This window comes from Eurosta solidaginis, chromosome 3 (assembly GCF_040869045.1).
Source record: "Eurosta solidaginis isolate ZX-2024a chromosome 3, ASM4086904v1, whole genome shotgun sequence".
Lineage (NCBI taxonomy): Eukaryota > Metazoa > Arthropoda > Insecta > Diptera > Tephritidae > Eurosta > Eurosta solidaginis.
The window spans coordinates 78,470,202-78,486,974 of record NC_090321.1 but is presented as its reverse complement, the minus strand read 5'-3'; the positions used below and the strand labels follow the sequence as shown (position 1 = coordinate 78,486,974).

Sequence of the window (16,773 nt, the reverse complement as noted above, 5' to 3'; positions counted from 1 at the left end):
AAAATTTAAAAATCATTTTTCAATTAACATTACGTAGTGGTTTACAAAAGTAAACCTTCCAATAGTGGTTGAAAAATACAAAATTAAATCTCTATTAATTAAATCTCTTTTTTAACAATGTCTTACGCGTTTTTCTCAACACATCAAATATGCACATTCGTTTCTTCGGCATTGGACCGACGATACTTTAAAGTTCTTTGGTGCTAGAAAAGAATTGCGTTGCGAAACGTATATCTTTAGGAAGAAAACGAGTTGCACGAGGCTATTGCAGGAATACATATGGCCCGCATTCTTGTCCAAACTGGCCTGCATTAAATTTTTTTTAAATGGCATTAAAATATAAAACATTGCTTAAGCCACGTTCTACAGAAGTAAAGAGAAAGTTTTTATGTCATTTTCTACAATTATACTAAAATTATACTAACATTTGTAAAATATTCATATGGGTGAGATATGGGAACTGTTCAAGCGGTTCAATGAGAGACCCGTCAAACTTACGGCGCAAGCAGATGACGTTGCAATTTTCACAAGTAAAAAGTGCCTTCCTTCGGGATATACATACTTAGACGGGCATCTAGTATCGAATTGACCGACAACGCGGAGAAGATGGATGTGGTCTTGTTTACAAAGAAGTACAAATTCCCAAATTGGACCAGGCCTAAGGTAGGAGCGGTGAACCTGCAGGAGAAAACTTGGTCAAAATATCTAGGAATTATTCTAGACAATAAGTTGTAGTGGAAGAGAGAGTGAAGAAGGCCTCGGTTGCACTTTATGCATGTAAAATAATACTGGGGTGTACATGGGGTATATCGCCCTAATATGCAGTCCTCGTTTGGAGGACAACCACACAAAAAATAACCTACCTCAAAAAAGTTAGAGGGGGTATGCAGGCTATCTATGCTAAGCATTACAGGAGCCCTGAAAACCAATCCGGCGGATGCACTGTATGCCATTCTGGTGGCAAAAAACATAGCGTTAACAACTGCAAAGAGGCTCAGTGCCTCGCGACCGCTTAAGCGCAGACCATACGGCCATAGTAGCGTCATCAATAGGACAAACAGACTACCTGATTCCGTATCTACAGTTCGGTTACAACCACATTAGAGGTGGATTGTTGGCGTACGAGGAGATACCAAAATGGCGGACGAGGAGGTACACGTGTACACTGGTTCCAAAGTAGTGGAAAGAGTAAGGTCTACGGTATACTGTGCTGATCCGGAAGTGAACAGATCCTACAAGCTGCAATATCACTTTAGTGTTTTTCAGGTAGAAGTAGTAGCCGTTACTAAAGCAGTAGAAACACTGGAAGAAAATAGCTTAAACTGCAGTCGCGTCAACTTTTATATTGATAGTCAAACAGCAATGCAGGCAATAATCTGGTATACCACTGCATCTAAAAGTATGTTAGAATGTGAGCAATCCCTGAAGAGAATGTATGTTGGGTCCCATGGTATATAGGAATAGATGGGAATGAAAAGCGGGTGAGCTAGCTACAAAGAGCGCAACCCTTGAAGCTGGCTCCATAGACGTCCCAATTAAATTGGGCGAGATTAAGAAAAGGCGAGAGCTGCACGTGATCGACCAAGTGGGAACGGCGTGGACCCAAGCGCGGGGTTGTTAAGTGTCGAAGATAATGTGTAGGACTGACAATGCTAAACTAACCAAGTTACACTGAAAGAAAAATACTGGTAAAATCAACCGAAATACGGGTCAATTCAACCAAAATTTCTGTCAATTTTTATCCATCGCAACAAGATGTTGAATCAACTGCGCACAAATCGTTGATTCGCATTTGACCGTTTTAGTAGTCAAATGAACAAAAAAAAAAGTTGTTGCGACAGCTTTGTACGAAAGTACCTATGTTGCGGCATTTGCAAGGCAGATGTGTTTTGACCGAGATCTTTTTATGGCAGAAATACACGGAGTGCTTGCCGAACAGTGCCGAGGGGCGACCCCGCTTAGGAAAATTGTCTTCTAATTGAAAAACCTTATTTCTAAAATTTTTATGTTTCTTTGCCCGGGGTGTGAACCCAGGGTCTTCGGTGTGGTAGGCGGAGCACGCTACCATCGCACCACGGCGGCCACCATATACATGTAAAAGGGTGGCAGCCCTGCAATACTCGGATAATAGCCATGTACTCCAGTTATTGGTGTCATTGAAATCAAGAAGTCAAGTCGTTATCCAGTCGTTGAAGTTGAAAGTCGAAGAGAGAATCGTCGGTCGTTAAGTAGTACAAGTCGTGTCATTTAAGTTGAACTATTGAGTTGAATATTTTCAAATCCAAGTTAATTATCTAATTTTCACTACCAAACTATTAATTGTAATTTATTTAATTCATCGAACATTGACTATTTAACCAATAAACAACTTTAAACAATAATTATTACTAATTATTATTAAATGGGGGCTCAACCTACACACAATTAAAATAATCCTTCGCATAACGGAACTAATCCAAAAAGATAACAGTTTAAAATGTCCAGTATCGTATGATGCTACTAAGACCTGGAAAGGGAATAATATCAGAAATAGGTGGTGCAAAAATAACAGAGAGTGAAACCGAAGAAGAAAAAGGTGGTCTAATTACTTCTAATAACGAAGTATCTCAAGAAGTCCTAACAGAAAGCGAAAGTGAAAATAACTTAGACCAAAAAAACATCAATAATAGCAAAATGCCTAATAACGATTCAACCGCAGTTGATACAGAAAAAGATAATGGAAATGTCGAACTTTTACGTTTATTAACAGAAAAGCTCTGCAGCAATGCAAAAAGTTCCATTTCAATCGAGAGCTTTTCCAAAATCGTGCCGGACTACGATGGAATTAGTATGACAGTAAAATTGTGGCTTCAGAATTTCGAAGAAAATGCAGAAGCATATGAGTTAAGCTGGAGTCATTGGTGCCGTATGTCGTATCGCTGTATCCGTATCCCTAACGTAATCAGCTGTTTATCGTTACGACGGTAAACCAAAACCCAATTGGTTGGCTACGATACGGTTACGACCTTAGCGGCACCAATAATCGATTGCATTGATTCTCATAAGATTGGTCGAATCGGCTGTTATAAGGTTACCGATACGGTTACCGATAAAGCACCAATGTCTCCAACTTTAAACGAAAAACAAAAGTATGTAAACGCACGAAACAAAATGAAGGGCACAGCGAAACTCTTCCTAGAGACAGTTGCGATAGCAAATTATAACACTCTACGCGAGGCGCTTATAGCAGAATTTGATAAACATTTAAGCAGCGCTGAGATCCATCAGCTATTAAGAGGTAGGAAAAAGAAAGATTCCGAGAGTATGCACGAATATGTTTTACATATGCGAAAGCTTGCTGCCAAAGGCAACGTGGACCAAACGTCAATCATCCGATATATTGTCGAAGGGTTAAAACTTCGAAACGAGTTGAAATGCCTTCTGCCCTGCAAAAACGCTCTCGTCATTCCACGTCATTTGACTAGTCATTTGACAGTCATAGGTTATTTTCATAATCACATTTGCTTGGGCGCGGGTAAGTTTTATGACCTAATTTTTTGTAGGGTGTTTAATGCGAAAACCTATAAAGAGCTTATGGAACAATATGAAATTATCGAAACTACGAACAGCAGCAAACAGAGCAGTGAAAGAGCTTTTTGAACAACAGCAACAGCGCGCAAAAACAGCGAACAAGTTGGAGATATACACAAAAGTAGTGAGCGCAAGCAGCGCTGCTACAATTGCGGATCTACAAAACATATGAGACCAGAATGTAAAGACGAAACGAAATGTTTCAAATGCAACGGAAGTGGTCACATTGCGAAAAACTGCACAAGCAAAACGTCAACCTTATTTCCAAGAGACTCAAGCAAATGAAAATAGGTGGGAACGAGTTGGATTGTCTTGTGGATACTGGAGCTGAAGTTACGCTTATGAACTTTAGTACTTATAAAAATATGTTTGCCGACTATTTTTTAAAATCAAGCGACATGAAGTTGTTCGGTTTAGGCAACAAAAATACAAGTGTTCGCGGTATGTTTACAACCATGATTGAAGTAGACGATTTAAAAACAGAACACAATATTTTGGTTGTAGATGACAGCAATTTGATGTTCAATGTGCTTATAGGTATTGATTTCATCGAAAAGTTTACTTTAACTCTGTGTACGAATGGGTACACATTCACCGAGAAGAGAGCAGTGGTTAATACAGCAGCAGTTTTTAATGTTAATGGGTTGGATGAAATCGATGTTCCACCTAAATATAGAACAACTGTTGATCAAATGATTCGAAATTATACACCAAAAAATCACAAAATAGAATGTCCTGTCCAGCTGAAAATAGTTCCTAGTAGCGAGCAAATTTGCATTAGAGAAAATCCAAGCCGGTTATCAGCAGTGGAGAACGCAGTTGTAAAAAAACAAGTTGAAGACTGGCTACGAGAAGGTGTAATTCGTGAGTCTACGTCTGATGTTGTCAGTAAAGTGGTGCTGGCAAAGAAGAAGGATGGCACATTCAGGATGTGCATCGACTATAGAAAGCTTAATCGCCTAGTTTTAAAAGATCGTTTTCCAGTGCCCATTGTAGAAGATGTTTTAGAGAAAATGCAAAGTGCCAAGTTTTTCACGGTTATGGACTTGAAGAACGGTTTTTTTCATGCGCCAGTTGAGGAGGCAAGTAAAAAGTATACCGCTTTTATCACCAGGCAGGGCGTTTTTGAATTTAATAAAGCACCTTTCGGCTTTTGCAATTCGCCTGCGGTGTTCGTACGATATCTCAACATAATATTTCAGAACTTACGTAACGAGGGTATAATGGAGCTGTACGTTGATGATATAGTTGTATTCGGGCAATGTGCGGAATCGTGCCTATCGAATGTACAAAAGGTTCTGGAATGCGCACAGTTGTATGGACTAGAAATCAGGCATGCTTAACCAACGAAACGATATCATTTCGTTACGATAATCAACGTTAATAAACGAAACGAAGTCATTTCGTTAAGATCGTCAAATTAACGAAATGATTTCGTTTCGTTTTCTGCCATATCAAAACGAAATCAAATCGTTTATGTTGATTATTAATTTCAAACTATGCTGGCAAAGCTGATTGATGGCGGAGTCATTAAAGGTGAAAGCATTATCCAAGCTGATTGCAACTTTTCTCATGAATTTTGACAGTACGAACATTTCTCAGAGTATTTTTGACATTACCACCAACGAATTACACAAACAAATTACATAGAGTTTGTGTGTGTATGTGCGCTCGTTGTTGCCACCTTACGGCTTCACCATGGCTATAGCATTGCCAGCACAATTCAAACATAAAGTATCACGTTTTCGTTAACGTTTTTAACGTTAACGAAAGCTTTTCGTTTCGGTTAAAAACGAGATACAATTTATCTTGATAATTTCTTTATCGATAATATTTCGAAGTGTTTCAACGGAAACGGTGGAAATTTTTTGATAAACGATTAGCTTAACGTTAAGGTGCATCCCTGCTAGAAATAAAGTGGTCAAAATGCCAATTCTTACAGAGTCGCATACATTTTCTAGGGCACATTATACAAGATGGCAAAGTATCGCCTGGTCATGAGAAATTGAAAGCAGTTAAAAACTTTCCTACACCAAATAATATCAAAAGTGTGCAAGCTTTTTTGGGGTTGACAGGGTACTTTGGAAAGTTCGTGCAAGATTATGCGTTGATGGCAAAAACATTAACTCAGCTATTGAAGCAACACGCAGAGTTTAAAATTGGGCACGAACAACTGACAGCAGTAGCTAGGTTGAAAGAGGCATTGGTAAAAGAGCCTGTTTTAAAAATGTTTAAGCAATCGGCGAAAGCACAACTTCATGTAGACGCATCGAAGTATGGTTTTGGGGGAGTGCTGCTACAAATGCATGATGGCAAATGGCATCCGGTGTATTACTGGAGCAGAAAAACTACGCCACATGAAGAGGAGCAACACAGCTATATTTTGGAAGTAAAAGCTGCATACCTGGCAACAAAACGGTTACGCCATTACCTGCTTGGCAAAGAGTTCGTTCTAGTAACAGATTGCGCCGCGTTCAAGCAGACGACTACCAAGAAAGACGTTCCACGCGAAGTCGCCCAATGGCTAATGTATTTGCAGGACTTCAATTTTAAAACTGAACACCGTGTTGGCAGTAGAATTAATCATGTGGACTCACTAACTCGCTATCCAGTTTATTTTATCTCATCAGAGATTAGAGCAAGGCTGTTGCGAGCGCAACAAAGTGACGAACATTTAAAAGCAGTAGCCGAAATTCTTAAGAAAAACGCATACGGAGATTTTGTTATAAAAGATGGGTTAATTTATAAACAGTTGAATGGAAATGATGTTTTGGCAGTGCCAAAAAGAATGGAGAAGGAAATCGTAGAAAAGGCGCATAATATCGGGCATATGGGTGTGCAAAAAACTATGCACGCAATTCAACAAGACTACTTTATACCGCATCTGGAGCAGAAGGTTAGGCAACACATTTCCAACTGTATTGAGTGCATATTACATAATCGGAAAATAGGGAAACAAGATGACTTCCTTCATGTGATAAACAAGGGTGATGCACCACTATGTACTATACACGTCGACCATCTAGGGCCGTTAGACGCCACAACAAAGTGCTACAAATACATTTTTGCAATAGTGGATGGTTTTAGTAAATTCATTTGGTTATTTGCAACAAAGTCGACAGATGCAGCAGATGTTGTAAAACACCTGAAAACATGGGTGGATATATTCGGCAACCCACAAAGGATCGTTAGCGATAAGGGTTAAATTCACGCCGTTCGAAGTTTTGTTCGGAGTAAAAATGCGTAGCGAGGCACAGCCAGATTTGGTAAGAGCGATTGAAGAAGAAATCTTAACTTTATTTTCAGATGAACGACAAAAGGTCAGAGTAAACGCGAAAGAGGCCATAGCAAAAGCACAAGCACAGTATAAAAAGAGCTATGACAAAAAACGCAAACCTCATGCTGGGTATAAAAAGCTTGATCTCGTAGCAGTTAAGAAGACCCAATTTGTAGCTGGAAAAAAGCTCAGCAATAAGTACATTGGCCCATACAAAATTATCGACGTGAAACAGAATGGCAGATATGATGTAGAAAAAGTTGCAGATTTCGAGGGGCCAAAACACACGTCCACAAGTGCAGATAACATAAAACCATGGAAGTACCAAGACGATGTTGGTGATTTATCATCTGAGACAGATGATGATCAGGATGGCCGGGTGTAAAAGGGTGGCAGCCCTGCAATACTCGGATAATAGCCATGCACTCCAGTTATTGTTGTCATTGAAATCAAGAAGTCAAGTCGTTATCCAGTCGTTGAAGTTGAAAGTCGAAGAGAGAATCGTCGGTCGTTAAGTAGTACAAGTCGTGTCATTTAAGTTGAACTATTAAGTTGAATATTTTCAAATCCAAGTTAATTATCAAATTTTCACTACCAAACTATTAATTGTAATTTATTGAATTCATCGAACATTGAATATTTAACCAATAAACAACTTTAAACAAGAATTATTACTAATTATTATTACATACATACGCAAATATGTGCATACATATAGTACACAGCATACATAAGTACAAAGCAGAGAGCGCAGTGAGCGTAAAATTCTCTTTGAAATTTGCTCATGTATTGACTGTTGATCGCTGTTGAAATGACCAGTGAGATCAGTTGTGTTAACAAATAAATCAGTTAGATTGATTAGGAATCTGTCAATTTTACAGAATTTTGTTAACTTAAGAGCGACAATTTCCCTTCTGTTGAAATGACGAAACTAATTTGTTCGCTTGACAAAGAACTCGGTCGAATTAACCATAATTCGATGAATTTCACCGAATCTCCGTTAAGTCAAGAACAACAGAACCGATTTGTTGATTTTACTAGCACCATTTCTTTCAGTGTACTCATATCAAAAGATAGGACTATAGACTCACGACGGGTATTCTGACTGAATACTGGCGTAGCATGCCTTTAAATTAGGCTTGTTCAGTGATAGCAGATGTAGAAAGTGCGGGTTGGAGTAGGAGCATTTCGTATTGGCAAGGGGACGGAGTTATTTTAAAACAGGTCCTGGTTTTTGACAGGTTTTATGTTTGGTCGTTAAACCAACTTCTGGTAAAACCATGGACTAAATCAGTGTATGTGAGGTCCCAACGAACCGACCAGTTCAACCTCACCTAACCTACATGGGATAGAGTTAACCGAATATCCGAATCCTGTTCTGATTTTTCACTCCCTATCCGTAACCCGGAAAAATCTCTAGCCGGAACATCACTAAAAATATATTAAAACTCTAACTTATTTTTAACAGTGCGCAAAGCTGAGTATGCGTGGAATAGAAAAGAAAAGGGACCATGTGTACCATCGAGAGAGGAAGAACGAAAAATTCGTGAACAACAATGGGACGAAGTCGCTAAGGCTTGTAATATTTCAAGTAAGTTTAAATTTATTTATAATTACATACATATGTATGTGTTAGAGATAAGCGAATATAAAATAGAAGAAGGTCACAAGGGGCCTTTGGGCCATCATAATGCGTCATTATTTGGAGCTAAACCGCCTAGACGTGACAAGTCATGCCAATTTTTCATGTTTTGTGAAAACTGACGTCAATTGGGAGCACCAAAGGAGTTGAAGTCTTCTATCCCTCATAGATAGACTTCATATATTCTTCGGAGAAGTTTTCTTTCGAATATTCCAAACTTCATCCGATCTTCTATCGATACCGTCGACTCAGCCTGTACATCAGGAAAGGTATAATGACTAAAGAGCCAATTAATGGTGACTTATCCATAACCATATAAAACAGCTGATCGAACCAACCTTATGGAAATCAATGTAATCGATTAATGGTGCCATAACATAACGCTAACGCTATAATCATACCATAGCCAACCAATTGGTTTTTGATTTTTCGCCATATCCATAACCTAAAAATATTTGAGTTGGAGAATTTATTCACTTTTTGTGGATTTTATTTATTGTTTTGGATACGTTTTGACTAAGAGACTTATTTGTTATGATATATGTTTGTAATTTTTTGCGGTTTCTTCATTTATATGAAATTTTCACGATTTTTAGGTTAAGGCACCAATAACTGATGCCAATTTGATATGGATAAGTAAAAATATGGTTACGACTATGTCGTTAGGGTTAAGGAAGTTTAACGTTGTTAAAGCGTTGTTTTTGTTTTTCTAACGAAGACCTTACTGTTCAATTGCATAGTTCCGTTTTACACTATTCAATTCCTGAATTCAACTCTGTTGGCGTCTTTTGTGCTTTCCATTCGCATTTACTTTTATTTTGATTTTCTTGAAAGAAAGTGTGAACAAGCAGAGCGAGGAAGAGATAGCATGAAAAAATTGAAATGACTTGAAGGCACTGATGACCTGATACGAAACTTTCATTCTCTCTCAATTTGTTTCCAGGAAAGGGGCTTGAAATCAGCTGTTTGTTCATTCAATTGTAAACAAAAGTTCATTCGTTTCTAAGAATGGGCTCTGAAGTCAGATGGCTATAGAGTTGCCTAAAATACGCAAAAAAAATTCTCCAAGAAATCCGTTCGGTTTCATTATTTTCAAATAAATCAGCAAGTAAGCTGATAAAAACTTATTAAAATTTATAAAAAAGGTAAAGTTTTGTAGAAATATTTTGTGGTAGATAAGTGAAAAAATATGAAATAATATATTTCAATTGCGTTGCTTTGCTTTGTTGCTCTGGCACCGCCATAAGATAACAATAAGCGGCTAGCCCCTTTTTTCACTTTGATGCGACCAAAACGTTTATGAACGTATGTATATCAACATACAATAAAAAACGCAAAAAATGTATAAGAAATTACGAAATTATATCACTTGGTGAAGTATCTGCGTTGTCGTCCGCAAAAAGCTATTAATTAAACATGTTGCGTTAACCTATACGTATATCTACAATTTATCTCAGCTGTCAAAAATGGAATGTCGCAACGCTCCACAAAAACATGGCCTTTATGCATCCATTTACATCAATGCGAAGACTAAGAAGCTGACTTTTATATCAATCGGAAGTTGCTACCAAAACCCGTTTCGTGTACAGCCCTTCAATGAAAGGTGTTGTCACTGATAAATTTTCCACGGGTGAAAAGGAGTTATTTTTTTCTTCGGATTTGTAATCCTGACAAAAATTCGAGTTTTTTGATATCCCATTTGACAATCTTGAGTAAATTTTCGGTGAAAATCATAAATTAAACCTTTACCATGGAAAATACCCCAAAGTTATTCTGAAATGCCCAAATTTGATTTTGAGCATAATGGCATCTATGGCGGATGTTATAAAATATGCACATTTTCACGCGCTCTCAGAGAGCGAGAAGCTTCATATCAGGTCATCAGTGCTTGAAGGTACGGACACGGTTGCCACACCATGTTTTCATTTGGAACCAAAATTCATTTAAAACAAGTAAGTCTAAGTTCGGGTGTAACCGAACATTATATACTCAGCGTGAGCTTCAATTGTACATTTCATTTCAGATAAATTACTTTACTACATAACAGCTCGCACCGCCCGTTTAAAAAAATGTTCTCCCCATTTACTCTTACCATAAAACTTAATAAGTGAAATATCATTGATTCGAAACTATTTTTTCTAAGTTATAGCTTATTATTCTAGTCTACGACCCTTTTAAACTTGTTTTATAACTAAGTTGCCGTGGTCTTTAACCGATTCCGTTCATTTTTACTACAAATATTTTCTGCTATAAGGAAAATATGTGTACACAACTTCATTACGATATGTTAATTTTTCTTCGAGTTATGACTCCCGAAACATAGAAAATTGCTTAGTCATAAAAGGGGCGGTGTCACACCCATTTTCAAAAATTTTAGTGTTTTCCAATTTAATGTTATAACTCAATTTAGAGAGTAAAATCCTATTGATACAAAGCTCGTTTTCGCTAAGATATAGCTTATTTTATTTGTCCACGACCCTTTTAAAAATCTTTAATAAAAAAGTGGGCGTGGTCCTTAACCGATTTCGTTAATTTTTCTTCAAAGCATTCCTTATAGTATGCTCTTATTAATAATATTTGTAAAACTGATTTTATCACAAGTGGGCGGTGCCTCGCCCATTTTAAAAAATATTTTCAAATTTTTATCAAGAGTCTCTTCAACATCAGTCCACACGTCAAATTTCAACATTCTAGGTGTATTGTTTACTAAATAATCAGGTTTTTTTGTGTGTTTCCAAAATGTTATATATATAAAAAGGGGGCGTGGTTATCATCCGATTTCGCTAATTTACTCAAGTTATCGTGTTAACGGACAGACGGACGGACGGACATAGCTCAATCATTTTTTTTTTCGATACGGATGAATTTGATATATAGAGGTCTATATCTATTTCGATTCCTTTATACCTGTAGAACCAACCGTTATCCAATCAAAGTTATGATACCCTGTATACAAATACTGCTAGGTATAAAAAGGACCAAATATAAAGAAATGGACCAAATTTTATTATTCTTTAATTGGTTTAAAAACAATTCGGCAATTCACAAATTTGTCGAATTCGTTGTAAAATCTTAAATTTTAGGTTGTTTCCATGGTTTCCTACGAGAAATTTTGATTAAACGAAAGATTGCACAAAAAAAAACTAAGGCCCACTTGCAGAACGGCAGGCTATCTTTTAAACTCAGAGTTAACTTGACATGAGGGGTTAAAAAGATAAATTTGCTTGTACAACGACGAGTTAGCAGTTAAACCAGGGTTAAAAGGTTAATTTTTTAACTCGCTAATGTTGAAGGGTTAATTTGCTAACTCTTTAGCAATCTGTGAAATGACAAGTAAACGAACGTCAAAACAACCGCGAAAACCTCGAAATATTTTAATTCAAAAGAAATATCTTGGCAATTGGACACATATCATCTCAGCCATCTACAAGAAATTAAATAATTACATATATATATAATTCATTATATTTACTGGTAAGCTGCTATGTACAAATGGTTCTGGCCACGATGGTGTCTTTGTGTGGTGGTCGAACTGAATAATAGTTTTTGATATTATTCTAGTACTGGATCTACGTTGCCGGTATGGTCGCCGGGCCTAAAGGACACTCACTGGAGAAGGCTATGGGCCTGTCAAAATACTGCACTCAGAACTGGCACGAGATGTCTCCTTATGACGCCTGAGCATCATTTGCATAATAGAAATAATCGGAATTGCTCAATGTAAGGGAGCGTAACGGAATGATAAGTAAGACATTTCTAGCGAAACGTGGTCATCCAAATGGACTCTACTTGAGGAAAACCCGCCGCCCAGGCTCATAAGGGGACATCTATGACGAGATCCGACAACCTACAACACAGCCGTTTGACCTAACGGAGCTTCAAGAGACCCTACGCCGCATCCACACAGAGTCTGTAAATTCCTTTATTGAATCGCGTCCGGTGAACCCCGTAATTGACATTCATTATGAAATTTTTTTAAGTTTTCGTAACTTTCGATATCGAAAAAGTGGGCGTGGTCATAGTCGGATTTCGGCCATTGTTTACACCATAGGTTTTCAAACTGTAGGTCGCGACCCACTGGTGGGTCGCGTCACCCTTCCTGGTGGGTCGCGGGCTTGATTGAATAACTTGAACCAAATTTTTTTAAACAGAAAAATAATTTATTCATTCTTTAAAAAATCCAAAAATGACATATGTACATATCGCGCACCTAAATCTAAGGGGAGCTAACTCAAAAATCTGAAATTTTGAAGTTGAAAATTGTGATTTTCTTAGTTTATCGATGCTTAGATCTACCTGCGCGATATATTTTATATTATACGTATTACATTAATTTTACAGACATAAGTTAATGCGAAGGATGGGCTTGCTTATTTTGAAGTAATTTGGAATAACGCGGCTCCATACGTGACATGCAAACAATCAAATCATTTTCTATATTAAGTTTATTTCGTTTCTTTGTTTTTATGTTCACCATTTGTGAAAAAGTCATTTCGCATAGATATGATGTTGAAAACTGACTGAGTATTTTAAGCGCTATTTTCGCTAGGCCAGGATACTGGAGCTTTCGCTTTATCCAAAATGTTGAAATATTTTCGGATAAAAATTCCATTTTAAGCATACTGTCAGCTGCTAGCTCACATAAATTTTCGTTCAAAATGTTGCCGAGATCTGCAACCTCAGCGCAGTTACTGAGGAATGGATTTAATATCCAGCACTTGCTGTTATCTTCCTGTACCTCTCTTGGAAAATAACGGTGCAATTCGTTTTTTAAATTTTGCAGTGCTTCAGTCATGAAAGGAATACATTTCCTTACCAGTTCGTCTGATGAAATCTCTGCAGCAATACTTCCAAAGCAAGTGAATGAACCAAATTGTAAGTGCTGCAGAGATGCGACAGTTGCGAATTTTCTCAAACAACAGCAACAAATTTTCAAAAAATTATAGCATGTGTTAAAAAATGTATAACTTGTCGATTTTAACACATATTTAAATTTATTTACTTGTTTTATCATTTTAATTAATAAAGAAGAAAAAAGAACGCCACGATCGTCGCTGTCAAAAATAGAAAAAGATCTAATCTGGCGACGGCGGCTATTCTGATTGATTGCCGCTTTGGCGTGTCGTGCTCAAAAAATGCATCCCCATAAGAACATGTGTAAAAATAATTTGACAGATGCCGCGTCGCCGTTGCCGTCTTGAATCTGTTTTCCCTATGTGGTGTTGCATTATTGCGCTGATACCGAGAGTGGCGTTGATACACTTTTACGCTAAACGGCGCAATGGTTTTAGTTTTAGTATTTTATATTGGTTTTTGGTAATAGAATGCCACAATGAAGGGAAATAGAAAAGTGTCTTCTCTTCACTTTTTGGGTTTTGTACGATTTCTACGTTTTTCAGACATTTTGGCAGTTTTGGTGGGTCGCGACTGCAAAATGTTTGAGAACCACTGGTTTAAACCAATACAAAGTGAGTTCAGATAAGTACGTGAACTGAGTTTAGTAAACATATATCGATTTTTGCTCAAGTTATCGTGTTAACGGCCCAGCGGAAGGACAGACGGTCGACTGTGTATAAAAGCTGGGCGTGGCTTCAACCGATTTTGCCCTTTTTCACAGAAAACAGTTATCAGTTTCATAAGGATTGGCAAATTAAATGTAAAAGGGTGGAGCCACGCCCATTTTGAAATTTTCTTTTATTTTTGTATTTTATTGCACCATATCATTACTGTAGTTTAATGTTGACATAATTTATTTATATATAGTGTAAAGATATTAAATCTTTTGGTAAAATTTGACTTAAAAAAAATTTTTTTTTAAGTAGGCGTGGTCGTTCTCAGATTTTGCAAATTTTTATTAAGCGTACATATAGTAATAGGAGTAACGTTCCTGCCAAATTTCATAATGGTATCTTCAACGACTGCCAAATTACAGCTTGCAAAATTTTAAATTACCTTCTTTTAAAAGTGGGTGGTGCCACGCCCATTGTCCAACATTTTACTAATTTTCTATTCTTCGTCATAAGTTCAACTCACCTACCAAGTTTCATCGCTTTATCCGTCTTTGGTAATGTATTATCGCACTTTTTCGGTTTTTCGAAATTTTCGATATCGAAAAAGTGGGCTTGGTTATAGTCCGATATCGTTCATTTTAAATAGTGATCTGAGATGAATGCCCAGGAACCCACATACCAAATTTCATCAGGATACCTCAAAATTTACTTAAGTTATCGTGTTAACGGACAGACGGACGAACGGACGGACATGGCTCAATCAAATTTTTTTTTGATACTGATGATTTTGATATATGGAAGTCTATATCTATCTCGATTCCTTTATACCTGTACAACCAACCATTATCCAATCAAAGTTGGTATAATCTGTGAGCTCTGCTCAAATGAGTATAAAAATACAGTGTGTACAACTAAACGCGAAAATACCCACCCGTACCTAGAGTTAACTAACTCGATGTCAAAAAGATGTTCCGCAACACATTGCCTGGGTTAAAAAAATAACGTTTTAACATCGAGTTACTTAACTCTGAATTTATATATTTAACCTTGGATGTTCTGCAAGTGGGACTAAGTGTATTTTTAGATATTACGTTCCTAAATTTCCAAGATTAGTCTGCTTTGGTAAAGTACAATGTCACACACTTTCGTTTTAACAAAAAGCCTTATATAAATTTATCTTTTAACAAAATACCGTAGAGAAAATCACGTGCCGCAAGCCAAACAAGTTCAGTTTTTTTACATGAAAATCTTAATTTTAAACTAAATTTCTGCAGCACTCTGTTGTATAAATTTCCAATAGCTGGGTGTTCAAATTTTTTTAATGATACGCAAACTTAATTCTTTACTCTTCCGTTTACCACCCTTACGCTTAAATTTCCCCATCTATGGCTTAGATTCAGTATGTGCGACTTTGGAAAGGTACACTTTTTTCATATAAATTGTTTTAGATGAAAGGTGTACATTTCAAAAATCACATTAATTGAATTTAGCCACAGTTCTCAGATTAACCATTGAAAACTCTTAAAAGTTTCAACTGTGTAGTAATGGAATTTTGATCACATTTAACTACATGGCTACGAGGAATTAGTTAACAATGTTATTATAAGACAAAGAGTTCTTATTTGTTAAGCTACAGTCTTTTAACCAATATGCCAGATATACCTACACTTTACTTGAAGATTGCGCAAAGCTTACTTTAATTCCAGTCCGCATATGTTCGTTCGACCATATTTTGCACGACAATTGATGTATGCTCTTTTCCAACTTATCGCCTTCGTGTTCAGTTCGGTGGGTGGTCTGTCTATTTCGGGCGCAAAAAATATTAACATTTTCACTTCGTCATAGTCGTGTGGCGGAACGTACATTTCATCGCCAGGGATCGACATCTCCCTTCTAGTTTAGCAATAAGTAGTGGCGTTCCTTTCACAACTTCTGCTCGCTGATTCCAAAGTCGCCTTATCGTTCATGTAGGAAGCTGTCCCAAACTTATCCCCCTCGCACTCATGACGTTCACGTTGTTTTTCTTCTAAGTAGGCGTCTATCTTCTCTCTTCGCTTCGGCCGTAGGCCATGATGCTAATGTCATGATCTGGGAAAATTGCTTCCTCAGCCGGCGTTGTCTCCGCCTCTACCAGCATTCTTGTCGTTCTTGTCGTCGTCGTCGTCGTCGTTATAATGTTTTATTATTTTTACCACGCATAGTGCGGGTGTAGAACATATATTTTTAGACACGAAAATCGTATATACATAAGAGCTGAAATTTTTAATTCAATGTTAAATGTTTTTTAACAGTGACAGTGAAAATAGTGTGTGCAGTTATTGTTATTCACCTGAAAATAATGTTAAAGAAACAAGTGAAGATGAATCGGGAACCGGTGCCGATCGACGATGTGTCGCCCGTAATGACAGAAAACGAAGGGGAAGTGATATTAGAAGAGATGTCGAAAAAAGACGAAGATCAAGTTCAATCTCTTCCAACTACTCAGAAGAATCAATTTCCGAATACTCAATTAGTGGAGATAGCAGTAACGAAAGAGGAAAAACGGAAAAGGAACATGAATATGAATGGTTCGCTTCTATCGGTTCTGTTGGTAATTTCTGAGCAAAGAATTTTTGCTGGATATAACTATGACATTGGAGATTTTGATCTCACTCTCCTTGAAGGAGAAGCAATACGAGGCGAAGAGGTACCTTCATACCCTAATGGAGTCATTAGCATTTGTGCAGAAAACATTGTTAGCCCAGAAGAAAGAATTAGGTAAGAATTAAATATTG

The 16,773-nt window shown here is 37.2% G+C and overlaps 2 protein-coding genes across 9 annotated transcripts in view; one reads left to right on the top strand and one right to left on the bottom strand.

The window, feature by feature from the left end:
- Window positions 1–16,773, bottom strand: part of LOC137244042 (uncharacterized) — a 460,752-nt gene that overhangs the window by 96,245 nt on the left and 347,734 nt on the right. The window lies entirely within an intron of this gene.
- LOC137244038 (uncharacterized) overlaps window positions 1–16,773 on the top strand; it is a 290,995-nt gene that overhangs the window by 221,679 nt on the left and 52,543 nt on the right. For 6 of the 8 annotated variants that reach the window (XM_067772487.1, XM_067772486.1, XM_067772488.1 and 3 more), the window contains 2 exons: window positions 8,316–8,438; window positions 16,291–16,756. The exons of 1 other annotated variant lie outside the window; for it this stretch is intronic. In XM_067772487.1, coding sequence (XP_067628588.1) covers window position 8,438; window positions 16,291–16,756 — 467 coding nt within the window. In that variant the 5' untranslated portion in view covers window positions 8,316–8,437. The remainder of the gene's footprint in view (window positions 1–8,315; window positions 8,439–16,290; window positions 16,757–16,773) is intronic. One more of the 8 variants, XM_067772491.1, reaches the window with a different exon arrangement.